This window comes from Equus asinus, chromosome 2 (assembly GCF_041296235.1).
Source record: "Equus asinus isolate D_3611 breed Donkey chromosome 2, EquAss-T2T_v2, whole genome shotgun sequence".
Lineage (NCBI taxonomy): Eukaryota > Metazoa > Chordata > Mammalia > Perissodactyla > Equidae > Equus > Equus asinus.
This window is the reverse complement of record NC_091791.1, coordinates 123,406,833-123,419,602: the sequence shown is the minus strand read 5'-3', so window position 1 is coordinate 123,419,602 and position 12,770 is coordinate 123,406,833. Positions and strand designations below refer to the sequence as shown.

At 36.0% G+C, this 12,770-nt stretch overlaps 1 protein-coding gene across 3 annotated transcripts in view; it reads right to left on the bottom strand.

The window, feature by feature from the left end:
- The window catches only part of UBE2Q2 (ubiquitin conjugating enzyme E2 Q2), a 62,484-nt gene that overhangs the window by 38,085 nt on the left and 11,629 nt on the right, over positions 1–12,770 (bottom strand). For 2 of the 3 annotated variants that reach the window (XR_011501624.1, XM_014856448.3), the window contains exons 2-3: positions 11,602–11,703; positions 7,086–7,190 (exon numbers count right to left, since the gene is read on the bottom strand). Coding sequence is in view for 2 of the 3 variants with exons in the window: in XM_014856448.3 (XP_014711934.1) it covers positions 7,086–7,190; positions 11,602–11,703 (207 nt within the window). In the remaining variant the exon portion in view is untranslated. The remainder of the gene's footprint in view (positions 1–7,085; positions 7,191–11,601; positions 11,704–12,770) is intronic. The other variant, XM_070504399.1, reaches the window with a different exon arrangement.

Sequence of the window (12,770 nt, the reverse complement as noted above, 5' to 3'; positions counted from 1 at the left end):
CTGGCCCAGAGTGTAGTTCTCCAGGACTCAGTACATAAAGTTAGTAGGATTTTTTTTTCCCAGAAATTCTTGCTGTATTTGTTCCAACTACAGCTGGTAAAGATCACTCTCTTATATAGGATGCCTACCTTGATGGCCTCTTAGTGTGGGTGTCAGAACCAGAGAGAAAGACAGAATTTTTTTAATATAACACAGGAGCAAAACCTTGTAACAGACTCATCTTTTCCTTTTACTCAGGAGTTGGAAGGTCCACCTGCCAGCACCTCCCCATTACATGCCCCATTACACTACATTACCTGCCATTACACACAGGCAGAGCACTGGTGTGCAAACCAGATAATTGCTGAGGACACTCATATCAACAATTGATACTGATCAATGGTATACTCCATCTATAAATGGGCAGACAACCAAATATCACCAGGTGGTTGAAGAAAACTAGCAATCTGAAATAAAGGCACCAAGTTGAACAAGCAGAACAAGTGAGCAGAAGCAGTGATAATCAAGGAAATAAAACAGGAGAAAAATATCTAATTGGAATTTTTAGCAGTAACTCAGAAGATACTACATCTACAAAATATAAAATGATGACTCTACAAAGGACAATACAATTCTGGGAAATCAAAATGATTCTGCCACCCCCCCCCCCAAAAAAAAAAAGAAAACACTCAGTAGAAGGTCAAAGAGCACAATGGACTTGAATGAACAAAATATTTACGATTAAGAAGACTACCAAATTGTGACATTCCCTTAAAATGTCGAGAAAAAGGAGCTGGGAGGGGGAAAAAAGAGGCAACAGAAATAAGAAAAGAGTTAAGGGAAATGGAAGATAGGAATACAGGGATCAAATATTCATCCAGAAGACGGAGGTAAAGAAATAAGAGAGACAAATGTTGCCAAACTAAAGAAAGACTTCAGAATATCAAGTAGCTCTGAATGCCCCAAAGGACTATTGAAAAGTAGAACTCCACACTTCACAGTTAAAGAAAAAAACCAACTTCCAGAAAGAAAAAATATAATATAGAGAAAGAAGTAAGAATCAGACAGGCATCAGACTTTTCATCTGTAACAATAAATACAGGAAAATAAAAGTGTAAAGAACCTGGAAGAGACTCAATTATGAACTTAGAATTCTATATCTAGTTCCATCAGGACAGGAGCCATATCTGTGTTTGTTCACCACTGGATCCTCAGCACTGACAGAGTACTTTACACAGAGTCCAATAGATATTTGTTGAATGAATAATAAAAACAGACACTGAGTATTCAAGGCACACTCTCCATACACATCCCACAAATCCTTTCCAGAAAAAGAACAGAGGACATTATTCAGCGATGTATTTCAGAGGCAGGGAACCAGAGAATACAAGAAACAGCAATGAGCAAAGACAACAGTAACATCAATGGTTAGGTCTAAGCAACTGCTGGATAATTCAGCTGAGAGGTTACAGGCCATATTCTCTGACCACAGTGAAAAACTGAAAATAGCCCAAAAGCCACCTGAGAAAGTTTAAAAATTTTTTCCTAAATAACTCCTGAGTTTAAGAAGAAATTGACCGTCATGCCCCAGTAATCCAACTCCTAAGTATGTGCCTAGAGAAATGCTCACATAGGTATACCATAAAATATGGACAAGAATGATCATGGTAATGCTGTTCCTAACAGCAAACTGAAATCAACCCAAATGTCCGTGAACAATCAAATGTATAAATACAGTATATTAAAACAATGGAATAAATACAGCAATGAAAAAGAACTATAGCTACACACAATACGAATCAATTTAACACAAAATGTTGCGCTAAAGACAGACATGAAAGAACAAATACATGACTCAATATGAAACTCAAAAACAGGCAATACTAAACTATATTGTTTAAGAATGCATAAATGGGTGATAAAACCGAGAAAAGTAAGGAAAGGAATAGCATACAGGGGAATGATAATCTGAAAGGAGCTTGCAGAAGGTTTCTGCAGTGCTAGCAACGTTCTATTTCTTCACCTGGGTAGTAGCTAGCTAGGTGACAGTTCCCAGGTATTCACTGTAACTATCTGTTACACTAGTAAACTTATGTTTATATGTTGTTAATACATATTATTTAAAACTTTTTCTTGTGAAATATAACAAGAGTAATATGAAGAAAAGATGGAATCAAACTACTCAGGAAATACAAACTATTTAGATAATAATACTGTATTTTAAAACCTATGCAATAAAGTCAAACAGCACTCAAAATATGTATACCCTTACGTGTTTATTAAAAAAGCAATTTAGGGGCTGGCCCCGTGGCCGAGTGGTTAAGTTCGCACACTCCGCTGCAAGCGGCCCAGTGTTTCGTTGGTTCGAATCCTGGGCGCGGACATGGCACTGCTCATCAGACCACGCTGAGGCAGCGTCCCACATGCCACAACTAGAAGAACCCACACCGAAGAATACACAACTATGTACTGGGGGGCTTTGGGGAGAAAAAGGAAAAAATAAAATCTTTAAAAAAAAAAAAAAGCAATTTAAGTCACATTGATCCAATAAACTAAAATAAAAAAAGGAGGAATAATTAAGACAGACTAAAAACAAAGAAAACATATTATATTTAAATAATAAAACTAAGAACTGATTCTTTCAAAAGAGCAATATAATAAAACAGACATGCTTCTGACAAGTAATCAAGATAAAGAAAACAACTTTAGAAATAAAAAGAGGATTGTGCCTACAGATGAAGATTATGCAAAAAGTGAATACTCTGCACATCCTTACCAAAGCTTCAAAAGTACAGGTGAAGTGATCACTTTTTAAGAATCTAAAATTACTAAAACTGACTGAAGAAATGGAAAATCTGAGCAGACTAATTCACAGAAGAGAAAAACCTATCAGGTTCAGATGTTTATTTAAACCAGAGTTTATCAACCTTGAAACTATCGATACTTTGGGCCAGATAATTCTTTGTTGTGGGGACTCTCCTGATATTGTAGGATGTTTAGTAACATCCCCTTTACCACAAAATGCCACATGCATCCCCTAACCTCCACCAGTTGTGACAACCAAAAATGTCTCCAGATATTCCCAAACATCCCATGAGAAGCAAAATTGCCCCTAGTTGAAAATTATTGATTTAAACTGTCCTAGATCTTAGAAAAAACACACAAAGGTTCCCAAGTCATTTTATAAGACTGCATAAACCCTGATATCAAAATGAAACAAGAGCCTAAAAGAAAACGAAACAAACTGTATTATAATCTCACTTAAAGTAAAAAAATTCAAAAATAAAATATTATCATATCCTTTGTGTCGTTCTCCAAGCGCCCCCCCATGTAGGAGCTGAGTGTTTATTATGGGAATGCAAGGATGATTCAAATTTAGAAAATTTCTTCATGTAATTCGCAAGTTATATCCCTACATGGAATTATATTCAGTCATGAAAAACAAGGTAGATCTATATGTACTGTGTCCATGATAAATTGTAAGTGAAAAACCTAAGTTTCAGACATCCCAGAGAAGGAAAATTAAACAGAGAATATATATTTCTCCTATCTTCTCTCTTTCCTGAGGCTCCACTAGAATTACAGTGAAGAACACAATGATAACAAAAAGACGAAAAAAAGAAATGGGCTACCAGCAGAAAAGAGAATTCATTCATGCTAGAAGATGACAGCAAATGGCGTAATGGTAATTAATGGAGAAAACAAGTAAAGCCATAGGTTAGGGGATAATAAGGAGGCTAATTTGTCCCACAGCACCCTAGAGAGGCTCTAGACTCCAAGATACCAGGTACACCAGACAGCAGGAATGATGGACAGGACTGAAAACAAAGCGATCAACCAAAAGCCAATATACAAAACACACTTTCCAGCCCCCACTACACACTGTTCTCCCCCACCTCCTTAAGCAGACCCTAGAGAGACATGTATCTACCTCAAGCAAGATAGTATAAGGTTTCATGTCCAGAGAAACAAGTAGTTCCAGCCATCATTTATTATTATGCCAGGAAATAGAAGGGTGGGGGATGGGGTTAGAAGTCAGCTTAAATTCTTCCTAAAAGCTATCAGTTGACAAGTCTTGGACACAAAGAATTCCCAATCAGCCTTTCAGTACCTCTCTCAAATATAAATGAAAAAAAGAGGAAAGAAAAAAAAAAGAAGAAAAATATGAATGAGCAACACAGAATAAACAGATATTTGAGGAAAGTCTTCAAAAAGAAAAACAAGACCAAGACAAACCAGAAAAAAAAACAAATAGGGGCCAGCGTAATGGTTAAGTTCACACGTTCTGCTTCAGCAACCCAGGGTTCACAGGTGTGGATTCTGGGTGCAGACCTAGCACCACTCATCAAGCCACACTGTGGTGGCATCCCACATAAAACAGAGGAAGACTGGCACAGATATTAGCTCAGCGACAATCTTCCTCAAGCAAAAGGACCAAGATTGGCAACAGATTTTGCTCAGGGCCAATCCTCCTCACAAAAAAAAAGAGAGAAAATTATGATGCTAGAGAAGGAGAGGACAAGAGTATCAAAATAACTCCTTAAAGACACTTAAAAATACATTATATCTATAAAACAAAAACAAAATGCTATGAACAAGGAATAATCAAAGAACAAGACAAAGCTCTTAGAACTTATGGTTCATCTCTGTAAAGGGTCCCCAATGAACCACACCTGCCAGCATTCATCCCCTTATACGGTCCCCTCCCACAGTCAACCTGGGCTGGCTCCTTGATTTGCTTTAACCAATAAATGTGGTAGAAATGACACTGGGCCAGTTCCAAATTTAAGCTGTAAAAGACCTGGCAGCTTCCACTTCTGTGCCCTTGGAAGCCAGAAATAAGAATTCAGACTACCTTCCTAAAGAAAGAGAAGCCACACGAAGAGGTCCTGGAGGATGAGATGCCATGTGGAGAGAAGGGCTAAGTGAAGAAACACCAAGGTGTCAAACATGCGTGAAGAGACCAACCTGGACATTCCTGGGTAGTTGTGTTTCCACATGACTAGCAGTCCCAGCCACTATCTGACTGCACAGTGAGGCCAGCAGAAAAACTATCCACCTAAGCCTAGTCAATTAACACAATCACGAGAGAGACGATAAATTGTTATTTTAAGCCATTAAGTTCTGGGGCAACTAGTTAAGCAGCAACAAATAACGAAAACAAAACTTAAAGTTATGACTGTCCAAATAAAATTTCCAGAAGTTGAAAGACAGGAAAAATCTTCCAGAATTTGAAATTAAAAAAGAGAGAGAGAATATAGAGATCAGTGATACAAAGACTCAAATTAAGAGATCTAAAATCCCATTTGTAGACATTCAAAAATGAACAAATAAAGAAAATGGAAAGGAGAAAGTTATCCCAGAAAAAAATACAGAAACATTTGCCCAAGCAGAAAGATTCAAGAGCCCAAATTTGAAAAAGCCCATCCATACTGACTGCCTAGCAACAATGACGACAAAAAAAAAAAAAAAAAAGACCACAACTAAGCACACTGTTGTGGTATTTCAGAACATTAAGGAAAAGACAAACTCCTAAAGCTTCTGGAAAGTCATGCAGAGACTAATAAGACTCAAAACGGTATCAGGCTTCAACAACATCATTGGCTAGAAGAAACAGCACAGTCTTTGAAATTCTGAGGGAAAATTATTTTCAACCTAGAATTACACATTCAACCAAACTATCAATCAAATGTGAGCGCAGAATACTACAACAGTTAACATTTACTGGGCATTCACTATGTGCCAGGCACTGCTCTAAATGATTTACATGTACTAACACATTTAATCTTCATAGCTCCCCCAAAATATAGGTACTATTACTATTTCCTCCATTTTGAAAACAGGAAATTGATATACACAGTGACTAGGTAATTAGCCCAAGAAAATTAGCTAACACAGCTAATAAGCAGCAGAATCAAGATTCAAACCTACAGTGGTCTGGCCATAATTTTTTAGAGGTTACAACCCAGAAAATGTACTACTCCTTCATGCTTTCTTAGCATTTTACTTGAGGATGTACTCAGGCAAAATGATAAAGGGTAAGCCAAGAAAGATGACACGAGATCAGGAAACAATGGATCTACTCCAGCAGAGGAGGCAAAAATTTCAAGGTGACAGCTGTACAGCCAGTCCAGAGAACAACCTGCCAAGACTGGTACAGAAAAACCAAAGGCTCCAGAAGAGAGGGAGATCTCACAGTAAAAGGATAGAACATAACTTTTTTAAACTAAGAATTATTATTATCGGGGCCGGCCCGTGGCCCAGTGGTTAAGTTCGCATGCTCTGCTTCGGCGGTTCAGGATTTCAACAGTTTGGATCCTGGGTGCGTACACGGCACCGCTCATCAGGCCATGCTGAGGCGGTGTCCCACATGCCACAACTAGAAGGACCTACCACTAAAATACACAACTATGTACTGGGAGGATTTGGGGAGAAAAAAAAAAAAATAGAATTATTATTATTATTATAAAGAAGACACTGCAAAACAAAAAACTGTATGAGAAAGGAATTGTCATAATAGAAAACTATACACTACAAAGTCCTAATGATAAATAGTAATTATCCATATGACTAAGCATAATGATGTTTTAAGAAGGGGAGGTGGATGGGTAAGTGGGTGGTATAAGAACTAAATCGTTATCTATTATAGTATAGTGTCTATAAATTATGCCTAAATAGGTAAATCGAGAAATCCTGAAAAGTCAGAGGTGGTGGGGAGCTACTGGGTACCTGTACTGCTTGGAGGAGATAACATTTGGGTTAGGTCTTAAGAAGCACATAAGGACTTAAGGAAATGGCATTCCAGGTGAAGGTAAATAAATAAGCAAAAGCAAACAACTGAATAAGCAAGGAACAGTTATGGAAACCAGGAATATTAACAACAACAAAGGGGGGAGGGGGATTGTTTGCCTATCATAGTCAACACCAGCAGCTCCAAAGAATGAAAAGATTATTTTTAGACCTAAAGTAAAACAGACAAAAAAATTCAACAGGAAAACAAAAACTAAGTTCTAAATAAATTATATAATAAGAAAAACCATCCTAGTTTTACCTTTTCTTGATACAATTTATTTTAGCTCTTTAACACTAGAGAATTTTTACTTTACCTGACCCGTGGGTAGTGGCTGATCTAGCATCTCAACATCCAGGTGCTTAGGGAGGTTATATAATCTGCAGAGTTCACATATCAACCACTTCAACTGCTGACGAAGCTACAAAACACATTTCAGTAAATAAATATTATGTTAAAGACCCCTCAGAAGACACGAATAATGCTAGGACTACTGTATCCAATCCAGTAGGAAATGAAAAAAGTTTGTTACTGCTCAATTGCAGACTACAGATAAAATAACATTCTTTAAAAAATATTTTTAGGGGCTGCTAGTAAAAGATATAAGAAAGTTACTATGGTTTGAGTGTAATCCCTACAACTGATACCTAGCAAAATGACATCAACAAAAAGGCAGAGGAAGGGGAGCTCCAGATATTGCCCAATTTTCAGTTATTAACTTCTTTTCTTAAAAACTTACAACTTCAGACAAGAGTACGTTAATACATTAATGAGGCTACAAAGAATAGAGGCAGTGTTGTTTCACATGCATTACAAAATTGTATATTCCACAGTCATATTCATTTAAAAGTACAGAGGCAAATGGGGTCTAGTAGACAGAGCCTTGGAATCAAGATGACCTTGGATACAGTATCTAACTCCCTGAGTTTGAGTCTCCCCATCTGTAAAACAAGGAAATTAAAACCTTCTCAAAATGGTAAAGATTAAATGAAATCTTCTGTGAAAACACTTGGCATTTAGTAGGCTAAGTGTTTCTCCAAAAAAAACCCACCAGGGAAACTGCAAGTATAACTCCTTAAGTTTCCATTTTTAAACCCAGACTGTTTTGTAAGCATATTTACTCTAAGCAAGTAAGCAAGGTAAATTATGTGCACAAACACGTTTTTCATTGTTTAAAAAATTGTTTTCAACGTGTAAGTTTAGCAATTATGGTTGAAGTAGAATGGTTAATACTCAGCAGACTTTACTTGGAGCTAGTAAGGCAGCTTACTTTACTTGGGCAGAAATAGTTCCCTGGATGTCTGACCAAGAAAAGGGATGAACAGAAAGAAGCAGATTTATGAAAGACTAAGAAAACACACATAGGATTAGAATGGGTTAAACAAAGCAAAGAACAAGTCTTTCCAAAGTGTACAATGGAGCAAGCAGAAATGAGAAAAGTTCAGCAGTAAATTAGGATCAAAAAATTTCCTCAAGCTTAAAAGGCAGTGAAGTCCCATTTTGGATCTTTGGACCAATAAGCTCTGTTTTGTGCTAAGTACATAATAAGCATGAGGCAGGGTGACCTGGACACAGACTCGGACACTCCAACACCTAGCACAGAAAGAGCTCCAGGAGTCCTGTGGGAGACACAGCATTGTGGTAGAGTCAGACCAAGCAACAAGAAAAACGGTGGTATATCTTCCAGGAATTTCAACTTTATGCGTCCCAAAAAAAGATGTTCGAGGGATGGGAGAAGAAACTGAGATCATGTGGAAGGATTCAGGAATATTTAGAAGGTAAATGGACAGGTCTTAGAAACTTACTAGATAGTTTTGGGGAGACAGGAAACATTGGTATAAAAAAGAACTCTAAGATAGTTCCCCAGTTCAGGCATGGTTGCCAAGTTTCACTATTTCATTTTGCCCCAAGCACAAAGAGAATTACTGAGGGGAAACATGATGGGGGTGGTGGGAGTGCTGGGAGGCAGATGAGTTCAAATTTAGATGTAATCATTTTGAACAGCCATGGCACATCCTAGTGGGATTCCCTGGATTTACTGTGATATGTAAACAGATGTATGGGTTCGAAACTCAGGAGATAAATTTCAGCTAGAGATACAGATTTAGGATCCTGGAATATAAGCCATGATTTAAGTAATAGGAGTAGAAGAGACTACTCAGAGAAAACACAGAATGAGAAGAAAGAGGCCAAGTAAGGAAGAAGAGCTCAGAGACCAAGGCAGGGTAATAAGAGATAAAAAAGAGGAGACAGTGACCTGATGGAAGTCCTCAAAAGATTATCAGTTCCCAGAAGAGAGGGATACAACTTGCCTTTTATACCCACTACATATCACAGAGCCTAGCATAGAAGCCAGTCAATTCTTTAAAAATTACTTTCCTGTGTTTTACTACTAACAGTTTCCTGTATCCATCCAGGGGAAAAAAAGTATGTATAAACAAGCATAGATACAGATTTTTTACAACACTGTATACAAAAGGGGCCATATTACAGATAATATTCTATGCCTTGCTTTTCACTTATCATATCTTGGAAAGCTATATGTGCTCTTGTGGAAAGAGTGGCTGCATTCTTTCTAACTATAACCTAATATTCTATCATAAAACTATACATGGTAATTTTTATTTAAGTAGCTCTTTACTGGTGGACATGAAGTAATAAACGTTTGTTGAATGGAGGCAAGTGTCAACAAGGGAACATTTAACAGTATCAAAATGCTGCAGAGAGGTCAACGTTAGAACTAAAAAAGGAGTCACTGAATTTGGCAACTAGAGAGAAAAAATTTTAGTGCAACAATGAAGGCAGAATCAAAATTATAATGAATTAAGTAAATTAAAGGTAAGGAAATATAGCTTATTCTGTCAAGAAACTCAGTTATGGGGTAACTGGCAGAGACTATAAGAAGAGTGAAGGGTAAATTTTGATATTCTTTTATGTAAATATATTTACTTTTTTATAAAATTAGGCCCAGTTCTATATTCTGCCATTTTACTTGATGAGCATTTGTTGATGTTTTAGACACTGAAAAACAAAACCCCACTCATTTCTACCGTTACAAAACTTATACCTTCAGATCTTTAGAGGCAGTCTTCTAAAAGGAGGCAGCAGTAAGGGGCTATGTCTACCACTCCTTCCCTGTCCTGTCACCCAACTGCCCCAATGCCAGAGATGTAAACGTGTCCATCTAGCTTTTAATTTTTAGCTCTAACCTTCATGGCTCTCCAGACTAGCCTTTACTCTTCAAATACTCTTTAAACTGCTATTCTTCTGTTCTTAATCTCAAGAATAGAAGTGTTTAAACTACCTATAACTTATTTTGCCAAAAATCTGAGATAAGACTCTAATTTCCCCAAACGGTCAGTTCTCCCAATACTATTAATAGAATAATCTATTCTTTCCTTATTGAGTATTTTAACTCAATTTAACTTATTCTAATTTCTCAACTGCACGATTCTGTTTCTAAACTTCTATTACTTTTATCTGTCCAGCCCAGTGCCAGTACTCAGTATTTTATTTTATCTAATATCTGGTTGGGCAAGTCTACCTTTTTTCTAATTCATTATTTTTCATTATTTACTCTTCAAAACAAACTTTAGAGGCATTTTGTCAAGTTCTAAAAATAAGTCTCTTGGGATTTTTACTGGAATTGCATTCAATTTATAAACTAACATGAAGCTGTATTTATAACATTTAACTGACATATTTATAATATGAAATCTGCCCATCTAGGAACACAGGAGTCAAGTCGTTTATTCCACTCAGCAAATTTTTGTAGTTTTCTTGATACAAAAGCTGTACATCTGAGTTTATTCCTAAGTACTTAATTTTTTAAAATTTAGTTGTAATTTGTCAACAAAATACTTTTCTACTATATTTTCTATTTGATTATAGTGAATATTTGGGAAAACCATGGATTTTTATATAATGGAGATTTTAACCAGTCATCTTAAAAAATTATTTTTTCAGTGGATTCCTTCAGATTTTTTTTTACTAGGTAAACGAATCACATCACCTGTAAATAATGATGCATATTTTTCTATAAGGACTTTACGACATCATGGAAAAACACAATAATGTTAACTTTAAAAAAGGATATAAAACTATGTAGATTTTGACCTCAACTATTTAAACATAAGAGTATATGTATTTTACTAGCAAGGGAAAAAAAATACTAATAGAAAATAGCCATCATGTCAACAATGGTTATCAGGTAAAGAAATTATAGAATATTTCTATTTTCCTTTTTTTTTTTTTTTTGCTTTTTTTTTTAAATTTTACTAGTTCTCTCACAATGGTCATTTATTAGTTTTATAATCAAAGAAAACAGGTTTTTAAAACTTTTGTAATATGAAAAGTTACATTTCTTTATATATTAAAAAAAGTTTTCATTTGCATACCTTTGGCTTTTACTGCAGAGTTATACAGACTATTGATAGAAAAAGCAATTCCCTAAACACTAGCATGGTTGTCAATCTATCATTATTTCCCTTCCCTTCACATTACCTTAGTCTTTTCCCCTTTTCTGATTCCCATTTTGGCTAGTGGTCCCTACCAAAAATGCTTGCTTGGTTTAACGGTCAGAATTCATGGAAAAGAGCCCACCTAATTCCTGATCTAAATTAAGACTATACCTACGAGGAATAAAAAAGAGAAACCAAGTAGTAAACAGAATTTGAAGGAATAAAAAAAAAAAATAACCTGGTCTTTAGCTCCCCTAAGATTATCAAATAATCATTAATCAGGCTTTTATATCATATTCCCTCCTAACACTTAAAGTTCTATATATAATGTTCATGAGATGAAAAAGAAAATAGCATGGCTTATTTTCTCACCGAATTGTTGTTCTTAGTATCTTCTAGACGTTCCAGAACTGATGTCAGATTTGGGTCATCAGAGTCCACAAACCATATTGGTGAAGAAGATGGATAGGATTCCTGTTACAGAGACATCTATGTTAAACACATTTACATACAGACTAACCTGGATATGGAATTAAATCATACCACTAAATGGCAAGATGATCATGGATTTAAGCAAAACATATCAGGGGGAAGAAAAGTGACACATTAAAATGTTGTGTGTGCAGGGGCCAGCTCCACAGCCAAGTGGTTAAGTTTGTGTGCTCTGCTTTGGTGGCCTGGGATTTGATGGTTTGGAACCTGGGCGTGGACCTGGTACTACTCATCAAGCCATGCTGTGGCAGTGTCCCACATAGAAGAACTAGAAGAACCTACAACTAGGATATACAACTATACACTGGGGGGCGTTGGAGAGGGGAAAAAAAGAGGAAGATTGGCAACAGATTTTAGCTCAGGGCCAATCTTCCTCACCAAAAGAAAAAGAAAAAGAATCTATGCGTGTAGAAACAAATTTATTTTTATAGATTAAAAATAAAATCAACAAAGTTTTACTGTTTAATCTTGCCTGCTCCATGTTACATAATTTATAAGTTTAACAACAAAAAAAGGACTTTACCCAGTAAGCAATATGATTTAAAACAAACAATACAGAATACACTACAAAAGTTATGTTTTATCAAAAGCAGAAAAAAATGGTATTCAAGCACCAAGGAAGATGAGTTTCCTTTCTTTACAAAAAATGGGTCTATCATGGCCTGGATTCTCCCGCTTTAACATTTTTTAAGGGCTTTAAAATCCAGAATCACAATAAATCCCTCAAAAAGCCAAAACAAATAAAAAAACAAAAAAACTCCAACCTTGAAGTACAGTCTATAGATTTAAACCATACTACTTTTGCCTTTTAATATAATAAAGCTACATTTCTAAACTTTACCTAGATGAACTCTAAGTCTGAATTTTTAAAATAAAGCAAAGGAGTACAGATCTAGGCACATGTTTTTAAATCCTTACAAATGCTAAAAATGATTTTTAAAAATCTTCTACTCACTATACTTTTGCTTTCTGAGCACTGTCTGTCTTTATAGAAGTTACGTTTAGAGACTTTTCTCCATTAGACAATTGACCCTAAAATCAATCCCATT